The sequence below is a fragment of the Trachymyrmex septentrionalis genome, unplaced genomic scaffold (genome assembly GCF_001594115.1).
Source record: "Trachymyrmex septentrionalis isolate Tsep2-gDNA-1 unplaced genomic scaffold, Tsep1.0 scaffold60, whole genome shotgun sequence".
NCBI classification, from domain to species: domain Eukaryota; kingdom Metazoa; phylum Arthropoda; class Insecta; order Hymenoptera; family Formicidae; genus Trachymyrmex; species Trachymyrmex septentrionalis.
Genome location: NW_017305779.1, coordinates 4959135 through 4976956, shown reverse-complemented (window position 1 = coordinate 4976956; position 17822 = coordinate 4959135). Strand labels below are relative to the sequence as shown.

General features: G+C 29.6%; 1 protein-coding gene across 1 annotated transcript in view; it reads right to left on the bottom strand.

The window, feature by feature from the left end:
* LOC108752684 (metabotropic glutamate receptor 8-like) overlaps window positions 1-17822 on the bottom strand; it is a 125654-nt gene that overhangs the window by 1714 nt on the left and 106118 nt on the right. The window contains exons 9-15 of the mRNA XM_018493714.1: window positions 15276-15431; window positions 10911-11037; window positions 10101-10212; window positions 4867-5090; window positions 1312-1592; window positions 326-630; window positions 46-174 (exon numbers count right to left, since the gene is read on the bottom strand). Coding sequence (XP_018349216.1) covers window positions 46-174; window positions 326-630; window positions 1312-1592; window positions 4867-5090; window positions 10101-10212; window positions 10911-11037; window positions 15276-15431 — 1334 coding nt within the window. The remainder of the gene's footprint in view (window positions 1-45; window positions 175-325; window positions 631-1311; window positions 1593-4866; window positions 5091-10100; window positions 10213-10910; window positions 11038-15275; window positions 15432-17822) is intronic.

Genomic DNA, 17822 nt, shown 5'->3' with positions numbered 1-17822 from the left:
ACGGAATAATTGTTAAATGAGATAAGTAATAAAACCTGTACATACGTTAGGATGACCAGGGCGAACGTTCTTGTAAGGCTGGAACAGTACCAGGTAGACCTTGGGCGTGAAGAGGCAGCCGAGGGCGACGGAAGCGGAGATGTTGATGCACATGCACATGCTCGCGATCTGAACCTGCAACGTAGGCAGTTATCCGCTCGACTTTATATGTTGACAGAAAAATGCGTATGAAGTTTGTGTGCGCGCGCGCGCGCGTATGTGTGTGTATATGTGTGAATACATGTGCATAATTCGCGCTCGTAAACTCGCAATGTGCGGCACAGACCTTGTAATCATTGTTGGTGCCGAAGTAGATGGGCACAAAGGCCAACCAGACGATGCACGTAGAATACATAGTAAAACCGATGTACTTGGCTTCGTTAAAGTCCTCCGGGATCTTACGAGTCTTGAACGCGTACAGGGTGCACATCAGGATTAGGAACATATTGTAAACGAGAGACATCATCAGCGAGAAGGTGGACACACGGCACGTAAGCACCGCAGACAATGGATATGGATGGATCTCCGTGGTATCGGGCGGTTCGATCATCAGCCACACGATAGTGCCGATGAGTTGCACTGCAGTGATCCCTGCATAAATGGGAGTCACGTAATCCAGGATCAGGTTCTGCGTACTTTAGAAGCTACTGTTTACATTGTTAATCGAATAATGAATGGAAACCTGAGAGAACATTTGCGATGTTACTAAACTACATATTTCTCTAAATCATTTCCTTTTTACAAAAATAAAATTATGTATGTATAGTATTTAGTAAATAATTTACAAGATATTATAATTAATAAAAAGCACGATTAAGAGAATTGTAATGCATTAAGTTATAACTTTCTAATAAAAAATTATAATAAAAATAATTTATAAAACTTGTAAAATTTTTTAGGAGAAGAGAGAGAGAGAGAGAGAGAGAGAGAAAGAGAGAGAGAGAATAGAAAAAAGATAAATAATTATTAATTCACATCATTTTGCAAATATTTAATTAATTTCTAAGTTTTTAAAAAATAAGGATACAAGAAGTGATTTGATCGAAATAATGCAACAAGCAAGGATTGCGGTTAAAAATAAAATACAAATTTGTGTGTATCCTAGACAGAAATATTATTGATGCGAAAACTTATCGTAAGAATCGCATTATTTTTTTTCTTCGGTCGAAAATGATTTTTATTTCACGTTACGTTAAGCATCAGCATGCAATTATCCTCTCGATGCCATAGCTTGCCGATGTGTTTACCAAAGTGAGTGCAGCTCGTACTCACCGATAGCGATTACCACTTGACTCTTGGGCGAAGTGTAGGAGAGCCTCTTGATCTTCTTCGTGCCTTGGTTGAATATCCGCGATATACGATTGGTTTTCGTGAGGATCGCGCTGTAACATATACTGAGACAGAGGCCCAGACCAATCCTGAGGTATGTGCAATTCCATGTGGTTGGCTTGCTCAGTATGACAAAGCTCATGCCATAGCAAGAGAGAATTCCCACCAACAAAACATAACATAGCTCACGACCCGATGCCATAATAACAGGAGTGCGATTAAATCTGTACAAACACAATATATTCATAGTTAAATTATAGTAAAATTGATAGGATCTGTCAAACATTATATTTCAATTAATATTTACAAAAATATTATACATTAATCTTACGTCTTTTAAAGAAATTAAACAATTTAAAATATGAAATGTTTCTGCAAATATACAATTCAATATCTTTCTCATTTGTATATTTTTTTATTTAATTATATATTATGTTTTATGTTTTTGATTTTTTTTAATATTTGGAGAACAGCAAAAAACTTCTAATTTTCATTGCTAATAATCTTGAGAAAGACATGGTCATAAATTCAAATTTTGTCTCATATTATTTTTTCTTTAGACATTAAATCGTATGATAATTTACTTAAACGATAATTTATATAAAAAGGTACGCGAATTTTATAATTACATATTAATTTTTTAATCTCAATAAAAATTAAAAAGTAACTTTAAAGTTTAAAAGTTCTATTCCTTTTATGTCTATATATAGTGAAATGCAGAAAACCTTTTAGCTCTTTAATTAAGTAAGTTTAATAGGTCACTTATTAAGCTTTCGATTAAATTTTTGCTTCGAAAGCATCGACTTTATATCTTTTGAAGCACTCTTTTTCAATGCTAATATTCCTCGCTCAATCTTGTTATATTTTCATTGAAAAAGAAGATGATTGTGAATCAAATTCATGCATCACTCTCGTATAAATCCAGAAAAGTTTTTTCATATTACTTATATTTTTATTTAATATAATAATAAATTTTACGGCTTAATCGTATATATATTATTTGTTAATATTTTGCGAATCGCAGTAATCGTAATAATCTATACATTTGACTGATTGTAAAATAAATTATTTTTATGATACGAGGCATAGATTTTTTACCGCAACAAATATTGAAATATAAGCATTGATTAAAGCTAAAATACTTCTATTTTTTATATACAAAGATTACAATTTTTTTGTTAAGTAACATAATAAATTTTAACTTTTGCATTTAATTTGATTCTTTTTCAAACAATTAAAAGTAACAATGTATTTCAAACTGAAAAAGTCATAGTCGTATTGAACATAAATAAGTGAAGGAGGCAATGTTTGATCAAAGCAAGTCTTAGTGCATAATATTTTTGTATAAATGACAATTTTTAGCAAACTATACTATGTTGATTATTTTTTTATCTTGAAACACAATCATATTTACAATAAGAATCTTATTACCGTACATTTGAAAACTCAACAAATAGGAAATAGAAAATAATGACCATATCGGTCAAAGCTAGATCTTTTAATGGTTAAATAATTTAATGTGAATTAATATATACTATTAGGTTGGAGAAAAAGTTCTACGATATTTTGTTAGTTCAAAATTATATCTACAATATCTTATATATACAATACCTTCGTTAAACATAATCAAAATTTAAATTTAAAAAAGGTTTTAAAGCTTGGAATCTCTATTTTTAAATAATTACTATATTTTTTTGAATTTATGTGAGTTTTGTAATTTTTATGTATAGAAAACTACGAGCTGAAAAAAGGGAAATTTTTCTTCTCACTTCTTAGGTGTGTTACGTGCAGAACAAAAAAAATTTGTGAAAATTTTCGACTATATCTATATCGTGAAAGTTTGGAGTTTTCCTTACAAAATCATTTGTTAAAAATGTTTCTACAATGTTTTGTTCTTAAGTAAAAAAAATCATTCTGACATTGATTGCTCATAACTCCATTAAAAATCATCATACTGCAATTAAAAGAACCGATTCTTGAAACGTTGCTCTATCGAAAAGTATTATGTTAATTTTTTAAATGTAAAATATATAGAAATGTGAGTTAAAAATGTGATATTCTTATATAACCATTGCGCAATAGAAAAAGGATAGTAATATAACATTTTTAACTCAAATGTACATATAGGTATTCTATTTTTTAAAAATTAGCAATTACACCACACTTGATAGACCAACGTTTCAGCTTTAAGAATCTATTTTTTTTATTAATTACAATACGATAATTTTTAACGGAGTTATGAGCAATCAAAATCAGAATGCTCTTTTATTTAATCCGCGTGTAATTTGGTAGCAAAAAGTATGAACATTTTTTTAAAACAAACTTTTAGGAAAAACTTCAAGCTTTCATGTCAGATAGTCGAAAATTTCACAAATATATTCTGTATATAATTTTAAGCTAACAAATTTCCGCAGAATTGTTTCTCCAACCCAATACATATGTACATGCATATATAATTTGCATAGGTAATTCGAGAAAAGATGCCACAAGAGGGAAGACGCCACTTTATTTATAGTTTCTTTATAAAACGCGCATTGGCCATACTGTGCAAAAGCGTGAGGTAAACAATTGCGCAATTATCGACAGAGATGAACATGTTTGTGCCAATGTCAATTGGAAAAGATAATACGAAATACAAAAAGGTAGGTCTTACCTCAACTTACTTCCTAAATTACTCTCTTTCATATTTCGTGAATTTATGTTTTATTGTACTTTTATGTGTTTTTACAGCTTATACTCTTGATTACGAACTGTAAATAAGTAAAATATGTCAGTTCACATTGCATTACATTATTTAATTGTTTGTGACATATTTTCCCATAGGATGGCATTTTATCCAAGATATAGGGGGAAGATATCACTTTTACGAGGTATGACATATCAATTTTTTTCAATAATACGGTATATTAAACGTTAAATTTGTAAATTTGTGTAAACAAAGAAAGATCTCTAGAATACAAATAATATTTTTTTGTAATTTAATTCAATAACATTAAGAAGTTATTTAAGAATAAAGACTTAAGTGGCGTCTTTCTCCCAATCACCTTACCACATTGGTACATTTATAGTCATTCGAACTGTGCGCCGAAAATTTTCTCGAACTAAGACCCGGTTGCACCAATGTTACTTTGACTTTAAGCATTAAGACGCAGGGGCTAAACTATATTGAAATAATATATCACAATTAAATTTTTAATGCTCAATAGGTATCTATTAAAGAGATATTAACATGCTGGAAATCTGGAAATGAATTTACTTTAAGTACAGTCATATCTATTGTAATAGATACAAAATAAATCATATCTATTACTATAGAAATTGCTTTAAAGTTACATATACTATAATATAATGAAATTCCGAATTAGACTTTTATTTAAACAAAATCCAATTAGACTTATCTGAAAAAGGATTTGCTAAAAAATCTATAATTTATTTAATTCCAACACCATGAAGGAATATTCTACATAGAAAATAATGAAGAAACAAAATGCGTCTCACCGTATAAAGACGACCGTAGTAAAGAGAGTGCTGAGGATGCCGATGGACGCGAATATTAGCGGCACCAGCGCCCAAGGACTCGACCAGGGTATAACTTCGGCGGTCAGCTTAACGCAGCCCGTCATTGTGGAATTCGGTGCATACCCGGGATTGCAGTTCTTGCATGTGTCGTTGTACACATAGGAGTCTTCTCGGCAGGCAACGCAACTCCAACAGCAGGGTTCCTGGAAATTGTCAGATTCTAATACATAGCATGACCAAGCGAAGACGAATAATTAATTGTCTGTCTTGATGAATCATGAATGATGAATGAAAAGGGATGAGCGCTCTCAGCAGATTGTCAATATCAATTGTTAATAATCATTATTATTAACAATTGATGTTGATTGATAATTTAATTGCTATTATTAATTAATGGTTTTATAATAATGTCGTACATTCTATTGATTTATCGAAAAAACACGTTACAGATCTAGAGATTTAGAAATTCTCTATAAATCCTAAAAAATAAAAAGTAAAATTACTGAATTAATTCCAAACAAAATGCTTAAAACAAAATGTAGTAAAAAAAAATTGAGCTTAAGCTCCTATCTTCTTAATAGAAATCATAAATAAATTGAATTTTAATTACAGAAAAAATTTTTAACAAAATAACAAGGCACATATACATATGTGCGCAGAAAATTTATGTCTGATTGTACAACAAAACACACGAATGAGCTTATGCTTTTGGACAAGCGGATTTTCTTGAATAAAAAGTAACAGTTTGTCCCTATAATTATTTAGACATTTAAACGATTGAAAAACAGTGATGAAAAGTTCGTTCAACATAACGTACGTTTAATAATATTCAAGAAAAATCTATTCTTTTTATGCAACTATTGATTAAAAAATACTAAGTTCCGTTGAGATCGATAAGATCTCCATGACATTTGTTTGAACTAATAGACGGGTAGGAATTATTTATGGGATTTGCATAGAAAAACAAATTTGTTTTCGGGCTTAACATGCCACGCTCCCCTTCCTTATTAGCGTCAGCTTTACTTTGCATTACATTACGGAATAATAAATGATTCATACTGGAGATGAAACTGATGATTTCATCGCAGTTTAAAAGTAGTTGAAGATTATTCGAGTTAGTACTTGCCCAAATAAATGTATAAATCGCCCATAAATAACAATAATGGGATTGAAAATAAAAGTACACCAATGATATAAGAATAAATGTGACTAGTAAATATTTTATAACTATATGTATAAACGCACAACTCATAAAGTATGTACCACACTGAATTGTGTATTGACAATTATTAATAATCTCGCATTTCAATTAGTCTGCTATTATTAGTTATTGACCAATATTGATTTGTCACGCATCATATATAATTTCTGACAGTTAATAATACACCAATAACTAATAATTTCTATTATTGTCATTAGCATTACCACAATGAGAATTCTTGTAATTATGATAATCATTACGAATTACATTATTCAAATGACAGATCAAACTATGGTGTGATTATGCAGAACGTAACGGCAATTACCGTTTTAATTGTCGTTACATTTATTGATAGACGTCTATTAGAGAGTACTTCAATCGGACAGTGCATGCAACTAGTATGTGCATAGAATGAGTGCCAATTACATACACTCTTAGCATAATTAATTAATTATATAATTAAATCATGCTTAATAAATCACACCTAGCGTATGCTTGCACTTCTCTTTCGCTTGCATAATAGGCTAACGTGAAGAATACAGTGGAATGCATTTTAATAAAGTCCATTATGCGAACGTGCAACATTTGTTTAAATATAACAATGAAAGAATTTTATTAAAAATATGAAAAAAATCTGTTAACAAATTGACTGCAAAAATCAAGTAAAGATCAAGTAACAAACTATTTTGTAATTAAATATATAATACATTTCATTGAAATTTACTTTTAATAAACAATTACGAAAAAAGAGATTCTGCTCGGTTGCTAACAATTTGTCGATAGGCTCTTCTGGCAAATCAGACTTAATGCGGACACATTTCATACCAATCTGCCGCAATCTTATGTTCAAATCTGCTATGAACAAAGCTAATAATCCGTTAGTATACTTTAAAATTTTGCGATTTTGTGTATTCTTTGAGAATTTTATTACTAGTTTTAGTTATAAAATTGTGCTATTTTCATCAACAGCTTAGACGGAATTTCTCCAATAAATAAAAGGTAATAAATGTCGTGAAACTTTTATTATAACTAACAAGCTTTTTTATCATCAACCGTTAATTAGCACGGATGCGATGCGATTGAACTTCAATCTCACATTATTCCGGGAGCGAATTGTGGAAAAGTGATAAAAGTAATGCGATGATGAATAGATAACAAAAGACTGAGTTTAGGAGCTTTAAATTCTCTTCCTAAAACTTAACTTTCAACAAAACTTAAGCTGAAATCAAAAGAGTTTCTCGAAAAAAGTTTCGCAGTATTTATGAAAGAAAGCTTGAAAATAATGGCAATTTGAAAATTTTGCGAGAAATGTGTGCAAGTTGATAATATAAAAAGTATATAGGGATGTAGAAGAAAAGCAAATAATATGAAGAGCATATGGTTCGTCGATTAAGGTCGCGGATGATCTTGGTCTTGAAATCCAAAAGTAAATTACGCAAAAAAGATAAAGTCAAGCAAGTGAAGCCAGCTGCGACGATAAACAGAAAGAAGGAAATTTAAGAAACTTAAGTTAAAATTAATGAAAAAACTTAAACTTGCAGCAAATTTCTGTTATTGTAAGCGAAATCAAAGTTTAAATGTAACGGAGCATATCGCGAACAAAGCGAACAACACTTTCCTTTTCACTCTTCAAAGAAATATTCTAAGAAACATAAATGAGAATAAAATTGAAATTGTTGATTGTTCCTGAAGTTAACATTGAAGTTCTACAAAACAACTATTGTAACAAATGCTACAATAATATATAAATAAAAGGAACACAATTATATAATACATACATGTAAAAATAGAAAGAATGAAAAAATCAACACATTATATTTTAGTAATATTTTCAATGTCTGACTTTTTATATAAATGGTTTGCATAAATAGTAATGTTTTATTACATAAATGATTAAAGATCGTATTGTGTTTGATTTCATAATGGAGAAAAGGAAATGCTCGAGAAAATACTTCGTAAATTCTCCTTTTTACATATATTTTTCTAAGAAAGCCCAACGCTAATTAGTCGTGGCCGTAATAAGTTTGATAATGACTTTGGCTATAGCAATTCTTCACGTGTATTTCTTGTTCAATATCAACTAAGAAAAATAACCAATTATTACGAAGTTCTAAGGACACACACTCATTGATCTGAGGAAAGTTTAATGCGTGTGTTAACTCTTGCTAAGGAAACATTAAACAAGACACTTTAAACATTCATGAATCCCATTTAGGAATATATTCCAACCAGATTTAGAAATATATCATATGAGTTATATTCCAAGAGATTTAAGTGCTAGAAAGCGTTGTTTATTAACAAATACAATTTAAATATTTATATATTCTGATAACGCAGATTTACAGTCTCTATATTAATTAAAAAATAAAATATAATTAAAAATAATTATCTCTTTATTTTAATTAAAATTATAATTAAATCAGATATTAAAATAAAGTTAATAATATAATAAATTCAAAAATTTTAGTTTTATCTCTTTAATTAAAAAATAAATTTAAAATACAATAGTAACTAAACAGATTATTTAAAAACAAAGGATAAGGTAAAAGAAATAAGAATGAAAAATAAATATGTAGAATTTTGAAAATTTCTTTTTTACAAAATATATTTTTCTATAACTATAGATAATTACATAGTTATACAATGTTCGTAGATTCTTATAAATGCATTCTACGTTTAATGTGCATTAAACTTGAACGAATATTAACTGTTATTTTTACTATATGTTGTTCAAAATTAATCTATTTTTTTTTAAAACGTCTTTAGATCCATAATCGAAAATTGGAGCTTCCTGTAAATTTTTGATCTAAAATTATTATTTTAATTAAAAAATAATAGAACATTCCCCCATTGAATGGAAAATAAATGTATAACATACGAAACCCGTCGCGTATAATTATTATTGCATTATCTATGTGTTTACATCCAAAAAGAATTTGGAAAACATCGAGAATACAGGAATACCTACTCGCATCTAGGGTTAAACTCGCGGGATTAGATCATAATTACAAATCTACTTTAACTTGTATGAAATTGTAACCGTCGGGAAGATAAGGAATGAGAATAAGGAGAAGAGAAGCATGAGGTAGTAGAGATCGTCCGCTCATTCAGTTTATTAAACGTAACTTGCATATCACGAGAGTCTGTGGAAATTACACAATTGAACTCCTCATGGGATTTGAGTCAAAATGTGCGTCAGAATTTAATTATACAAATAGCGCAAGATAAGCTGAATTATTGCTGAGGTAGCGTCATAATTTCATTAGTTTCGTTATATTGAAGCAAATTCAATTAACAAGTTGATATTTTGTTCTTAATGTATTCTGTATTATATAATTCGTTCTAGCAATATAAATTAAAAATTATATCAATTATAATATAAAATGAAAGAGGGAGAGGTAAAGAGAAAGATATATAAAAGAAATTATATATTAAATATAATATATTAATCTTGATGCATCAATAGGCTCCGCAATGGAATTAAAATAGCATTTAAAAAATTTGCATTAACATTGAAAAAATTTGCACTAAATCTGAGTAAATGAAATTAAAGAATTATAAACAAACTTCAATGCAATAGTATAAATGCAATAAAAATTAGCGAGGTTACTAAGAGAAATGGGCTGTTAACTAATATTTATTAGTTAATGTATATGCCGATTCCCATTTATCATCTTTGTTTAACAATTTACTCGCTAAACGCTCTATTTCAAAGCTTATAAACATATTATAAGTTAATTCATGATAAAATATTATACTGAAATAGTATTAATATTTATTCTTAAAATATGCCAATTTGTCGTATCATGCATCTTCCATTGTTTAATATTCGCATTTAATACTATTACTTCGCATTTAATCATTATTATTCGCTTTAATCTCTCATTATTACTCGTCTGTTCTCTCATTATTTGATAGATCGATAGATCTTTCATGAACATTCTATCAGCTAATAGAACCATATAGCACTCAGTGGTTCTGGTTATCCTCAGACTTTGCAGTGTGCACTTACTACAAAATTGCGGACGTGTCCCATCGGGCAGTTATCGCTGCACATGCTACCTGGAATGTGAAGCTCGCCGACTCCGGTTGCCCATCGTGTCATATTGATGTCCAGAGAGAGCCTGAGGGAGTAAATTAACCTTTAATTAGCAATTTGGGCGCCACAGTGATTTCATCATTGAATTGTTACATTGAAGGCACTGCCGAAGAGAAATGTTATACAAACAAAGCCAATTTTTATAAAGGATTCTGCACGAAAAGATTGAAAATATATAAATCGTTAACTGAATATTTCATTTTATCTAGTACATTTTTTACATGTAATTTTTTGTGTTACTTTTATGTACCACCTTTTACGTGTTACTTATTACGTACTTCTTTTTATCTTGCAAGAATGTAACGCGTTGCTACAAAGGCTACAAATTATCATAATAAAGAAATATAATATTATTATTAGCATAATATTAATAAGGATAATATAAGTATACAATTTTTCAGTTGATTAATGAGTAATACAGATCATTATTTTTGTGTATCCAAGGGATTGAATAAAATAAATACTGTATAAAGATTTCAAACACAAATATAAAATATAAGCGATGTGTACGAAATATTTTTGATAAATATATTTAATGTTGAAGAACGTCCGAACCTTAGAAATTTTAACGTAGCAGTTTACTTGTATTTACATTAATTTTTTAATTAGATTGTAATAGTATACTGCTTGAAATATAAGAGGATTAAAGATTAATATGACAGTCAATTTGTACAATCCGCATGACAAAGTGTCCCGATCGACGGGTGTTTGAAGTTGACTTACTCTTCTCTCCACGTGCCGATGAGGATATAATCAAAACGACCCTCGTCCTTCCTTTGATATTGATAGATGTTATAAAATCCGTAGGCGTCTCCGTCAGAATTAAACTTAATTTCAGTATCTTGGCGACCTAAAACAAAATAAGAATATTGACTTGATAATTTAATCATACGTGATTGTAGAATATAAAACATATAGAATATAGCTTTGTTAAAAATTTTTAAAAATTTGTTATGTCTTAACTTATATTACTGTCAATTTCAGTTGCATAATCTCAAACATTATTGTGGATGTAATAAAAATACTATTATAGAAATAATATTTTATTAATATAGATATGATAATACTAAAAAAAATAACAAATTAAAAATAAAAGGAAAAAAAAGAAAAGAAATTTAAAAAATTTTTTGAGAAAAAATCAAAGAAAGATTAATTTTAAATATTTAAAGTCACTAAAAAATAAACTAAACTAAAGCTAATAATATATAATAACTGAAAGAGATAAATATAAAAAAGTTAAAAAGTAAAACATGGAATTTTGTTATCTAATAATATGATTCAAAGGACTAGAAATAAGCACATGTTATTGGTCGGTGTAAAAGCAAAGCGGGTTTGGGCGTTGCGTCTGCGAATGTATATCAGTTATTTCATGCGTGGATTACAATTTATTTACAGGACACTATTAGAAGAAGGACCCCATACAGCTTCTTTTCGTTCTTGTTAGAGTCTATCCCCTTTTCTCAGCTTATATCTCCATTCTCATCGTAATAATTCGATGCCGGCACAACGCACACCAGCAAATACAAGCAGGTATATACGGGATGTATACAAAATGTTATTTCAAAGACACACCACTAATATGAAAAAAATAGATGGTATAAGAAAGCTCACAAAAAAAATAGGTTATACAGGGGCGACGTTGAAGAGAGAAAGGTAATTCCGTACGCAAGAGCAAAGAAAATTATAAGCGACTATGAAGATAAAAATCACGAAGCAAAAGCACAGTCGGGTATCGTGGTAAGATACGAAGAAGATATTAAAATCGTGGCAATAATGTATAGCAATATATTTTCTCGCCATCATCTTCAACGTTGTGCAAACCTGAATTTCTGATGTTTCTAAGTGGACCTAAATCTCTCATTTTAAAGCTTTTGATTACTTTTTATATTGATAAAACGAAGAAAGTGAATTTAAAATTAAGTGAAAAGAAATTAAAATAAAAAAAATATAAAGAAAACAAAATTATATAACAAATATAAAAAGAATTTTAATATTTCTATCTGTTAAAATTAGTTTTTTATTCTAATGTTATAATGTTAGTTATAATTACAGTGTTAAATTGAATATAATCATGATTAAAAAAAATATATAATACATAGATATATATAAATAATGTAATTTATCTACATATTAAAATTATAGAAATTATAAGAAATTTACAAACACAACATAGAAAAATTAAGGATAAAAAACAGATACAGAATATCTCACAATTTTTTTCAGTTTATTCGATAAGCCTATTAGTCGTTTCATCAGAACTAAATGGAAATGCACAAAAAAGAATACTTCTCGCGCTAGTCCATTAAGTTATTATTATTATTATTACACTTTTTCCCAACAAAGAGAAGCTTGCGGCAATGAAAGCTACGAGGTGCGTTTAGTTCAATGAAATTCGTCTAAAGGTTCATCCGTTTTCTCGTGCAGTATCAGAGTATACATAGAAACGTGAATATAACAGAGTGCAAACAGGTGCAGGATTGTCAGGGCTAGTAAATAAGTTTGACAAAGGAAAATACGTATACATTGTTATTTTGCGCACGTAAGCGCCCCAGATTTGTGAGAGCTCGTCGGGAAAATGCTCAAACAAGTTCGCAGCGTTTGTGCCAAGTTATCGTTATCGTTATCGTTGTAACAAAGCCAGCGTATTGATTATACCGGGAAATTACGTTTCGCTTGCCGTGGATTATCAATAAGCCGTGGATTATCAATAAGCGCGAGATTTCTAATATGATAAATTTGAATATGATCGAATAATCCGAGCAACAAACTATTTATTCAGGCAAATACGCCGAAAGTTTTTAAAAAAACTTTTAATTTATTTAATTAAACGAAACTGCCATGCACACAGAAGCAAATAATCTATTTCATTTCACTTGCACATTTTACATTATCTAAATAATCTTTGCTTTTAGTCGCATTTTTCAGCATCTATGAATAAGTGAACAATTATTTTCATAGAGATATATATATAGGATTTTTTAAAATTATAAATACCTGTTGAAAAAGTTTCTTTTTCTTTTACTTATTCTAAAAAAAATGCTATTTATTCGTAATAGAGAGAAGTAAATAAAGTACAATAATCTAGAATTGAAAAAAAAGAACGAGGAGATAAAAAAAATAATATCGAATGGAATTTTTCATTCTCAATTTGCGATAAATTTTGTATGCCAGTTTACCTGCGAAAATGTTACGGAAAGAAATGAGAGAATTGAGATGCATAGCTTTTTCCTTTCGTTAAATAACAGAGAACACGAAATGAGAGAAAGAGAGAAAGAGAGAGAGAGAAAGAGAGAGAGAGAGAGAGAGAGAGAGAGAGAGAGAGAGAGAGAGAGAGAGAGAGAGAGAGAGAGAACCAGATAACGCCAAAGTTTAAACGAAACTCTTTTCAGCGCTTACAGAGCTACGGCTATAAAGTTTTCTTTCACAAAATCCAATTATCAAAAACAATCTACTAATATAAATACACAGTTCATTGTCTTTATTTGCTGTTTATATGCGTAGCATTTGGTGCGTGTTGGATTTATATATTTCATATCGCGGGGTAAAACAAATAATTAAGTACTATCGAACGGATTGTTCCAACTATAGTTTTACGAAAATTTATATTTTGATTCCCATTATTGCACATTTTATCCGCAGATTACTTTTCTAATAATATAATACATATAAACAAATCAAATTAGATCTTATTCTTCATTGAGATATATTGTTCCGCGTGTATATATCAAAAACCTTATCCAACAATATTGCATCTAAGAATGTTTATAGAATAAATAAATAAATAAATATATAAAAACATATATATGTATATTATGATATATTTATACATATACGCATGTATATTATCTGTATGAGGAAATTTCTCTTGGCATATACATATATTTGTCAAATGCAACTTATAGTGGATTTGGTTAGATGCATTAGTGCATATTAAAGCCGTTAATTAAATCTATGTAAAAGTAAAATGCAAATATTTCGAATTATAAAATACAGATTTTACTTTAATAGCACGATAAAATGTATTGAACATTTCATGGTTTAATCTTATATTTGTATCAAACATATATTTTGACGTCAATTTATATACGACGGCTTTAATGTGCACCAGCGCGAGTGCATTCAATTAAATTCGCTTTTAATACCTTCTTACTTTATTTATAAATAATCAAGCATTTGTACAAATCAAATTAAAGTTCGCGCAAAAAATATTGGATTTAGATTAAGCGAAGGATAAATGTTTTATAGTACTGGATGAACACTGGTTTTATATATTCTGCAGTTTATCTTAAAGATTATCCTTCATTTATACCGCTAATATTGATAAATGAGATATTTGAGGTAAGATATTCCGACACGAGCTAACATCCTGATAGCGTAAATGCCTCGGGGATTAAAAGCGGACAAAGGCGTAAGAGCGCAGATTTGAAAGATGAGATGACGACGTTATGAAATTATTAGAAAAGCTAGGGAAAAGGGGAAGGAAAATAAGTTTGAACGTTATGCGCAATATCGTCACGATAAATCTCGGCTGATACGCGAACGGGAGATGGCCGGTTAAGATAATCTCATTGCCATTTGATAGTATCCCGTAACGAGGGGCAGTTTTAATTGTGTCGCAGAGTCCACTGACGTGAAAGTGTTACGTGCTGTTAAATCGGGGAAAGTGTTTTAATTGCAATATCGATGAGGCGTCGAGATTGCCATCCTCTGACGTCATTGATAGATCGCTACACGCGGAATGATGCAATTGCAGCTCAGCATACGCGGAATTCTCGGACATAATTGATCGATGTGTTCAAACTTCTCAATTTAGCAACTTTTTTTTACATTCGACATGTGGAAAATTCTAACGTGGAAAATTCGACTATTTGACCAATTAATCAATGCTGCATTGTGTGTTATACAAATGCGTCAAAGATATTCAATGATTTAAATCCACAAGTATAAAAGTATTTATTATAAATCAACTAGAATTTCAAGTAAAATTATATATTCATTATACGTTCTTTGCGCAGCTTTGAAATTATGCTTGAAAGTTAAATTAAAAATTACTTTGAAAGAAAAGTAATGCTGCTTTGCATAACTCACCAATGAAGCTAATATTACGAATGTGTTGGAGAAGTCGTGGACCGTCCGGTGCTGGTATAAGCGACTCGCAGAGATAATGCGACGTACCCAAATTATTTACGCACTCTTCCTCTATAACATTATGAACACTGTGTGCCATGGCGTAAACTGCATCCACTGCAAATAAAATGATAATATCCTGTTTCAGCAATGTTCTAATAAACGCATATTATCTATCTAATTCGTTAAGAGATTCCTAAATAAATATTATTTCAAGTAGCAAGCTGTAGTTATTTTGACGTCAATGTAAGTAGTCATTTTAAATTACTAACGTCATGTTATCTATTTAAGACGTAGCACAATGACGTCATCTTTTTGATTAATTAATGACATCATTCATTTATGTCGTTAATAACAAAAATAATGACATATTTTCGGTTTATATGATACATTATGTGGTTAATTCAAATTCACATTATTTTTAAAATGCGATGTTAGATTCATCAAAAATGACTAACTAATGACATCAAATAGACGACATCTTGCTACTTGAGTATATCATAACTTAATTAAATGTATCTGTTTTTCTAAAGGAGGAAATTTATTTCTGTAAATAAACCAAGAATTTGAAAAAATCACAAATCCATCGTAAAGCATTAAAAAGGATGGTAACTTGCTAGTACAGAAGAATAAGGAATTTCTCGTTTATGTCCGAGATCCTTGAAAAATAGAGCGAATTATGTTTCCAGACACTAAATAAAATATTTATGTGTCCTGCTTCTACCTTCTATAATCTTATTTATCTCATTCGTTACGATAAGATATGATTCGAATTTTTATTCAACTTATTTATAGAAACATTTCACACAATCAGACAGATTTTATTATTTATGATCTCAAAGATTTCATGTTATACGATAGCGAACATTTATTATTTATTTATTCACAGATAAAGGAAACATCAAATACAAATTGTTACTTGTGGGAAAGACGTTTGGCAGTTAATAAGACGATTTACAAGATTTATCTATCATCTATCATGATGCACTCAAAGGTAAAGAGTTTCCGATCGTTTCGCACTTAACAAGATTTCGTCATTTATCTTACGGGAGGATAAAAAAGAAAAAAGAGAGAGAAAGAGTATAAGTATAGGTATTTGGGAAAACGTGACGGTTGATTTCGTGCAACTATTTTCACATGTCATTGGATGTATTTGTTAATTAAAAACCATAGGAAAAATCGAAGAAAATTGTTTCGTTCGGTTTGTCACCATTTCCTTTCTTTTCGTTTGTCGTGGTTTCACCTTGCAAAAGTTTGTCGCGAAAGTTTATTCAAAAAGTATACAATCTAATGAATTATGGAGTACAGTCAGCTACGATTAATTGCGGACACTGACGAATTCTTACGGACAAACGATAATAATCTGAGATTAATTGTAAATATTATACGTATTTTTAAATTTTGCCTTCTTTTGCTTAAATTTATTAATTAGATTTATTTATGCATGAAACATAAAGGTCCCTATTATGAGAGACCGAGTTTATTTTGGATAAATGCTAAAAATCTATGGCCAGAATTTAAAAAAGTAATATATCATTTTGAAAAGAATTTAATAAGCTTTAAGATTATATGAAATTTAATTTAAATTTTATTTTTTTTATAAATTGAAGAAATGTAAAAAGTGGCAAAGTAAAAAGATTGTGCTCCTAATATAAGATATCCGAGCAATTGATAATAAAACGCAAAGTACATCAGTATTACAATTAAAAAATTTTATTTAATGTTTCTAAAATACAAACACAGCTAGTGCGCGCGCAAAATGAGTAGGCGATGCATTGTACTTATAAGATTCGTTTTCATGTAGTTGGAATCAAAGCATCGCCGAAATAGCCACTCGATGTTCATTTCGATTGTCCTTTTTATTATTATACAATAACATTTATATTTAGCAACGAATTTCACTAGGAGCATAAGTTTTATATTAGAAATATCCTGGATATCTCATATTACCATTTCCACATCTTACGGTTTTACGATCATCAAATCTAACGTTTGTAATTAAGCAATTCAACATATCCCGTATTTTTCTATTAGTACGATCTTACTCTATCACTACATGAAGAATTTATTGCCAAATATTTATTTATTAAATAATAAACAAGATTTAAAGGTTCATCTCAACGGAACTTGAAGACATCCAAATTCTAAAATCTTTTTTCGCAACGACTACAGGCATGATCTAATAATGAACTTTCTACTAAATAGTTTTAAATCCAAGAACAATAAATTCATGGTGAAACCAATAGATAGCGTTTATTAGTTTAGTGGGAACGCCGCTATCTAATATTAGACGGCTATCTCATAATAGGGGGCTTTTTCTCCTCTGCATGTATATATTTAAATTGAGCGTAAATCTACAATCTTCGAAAAATATTAAAAAAGTTTAAAAATAGATAATGTTAATTATATTCAAATTCTCTCTCTCTCTCTCTCTCTCTCTCTCTCTCTCTCTCTCTCTGTGTGTGTGTGTGTGTGTGTGTATGTGTCTGTGTGTGTAATAATTTTATG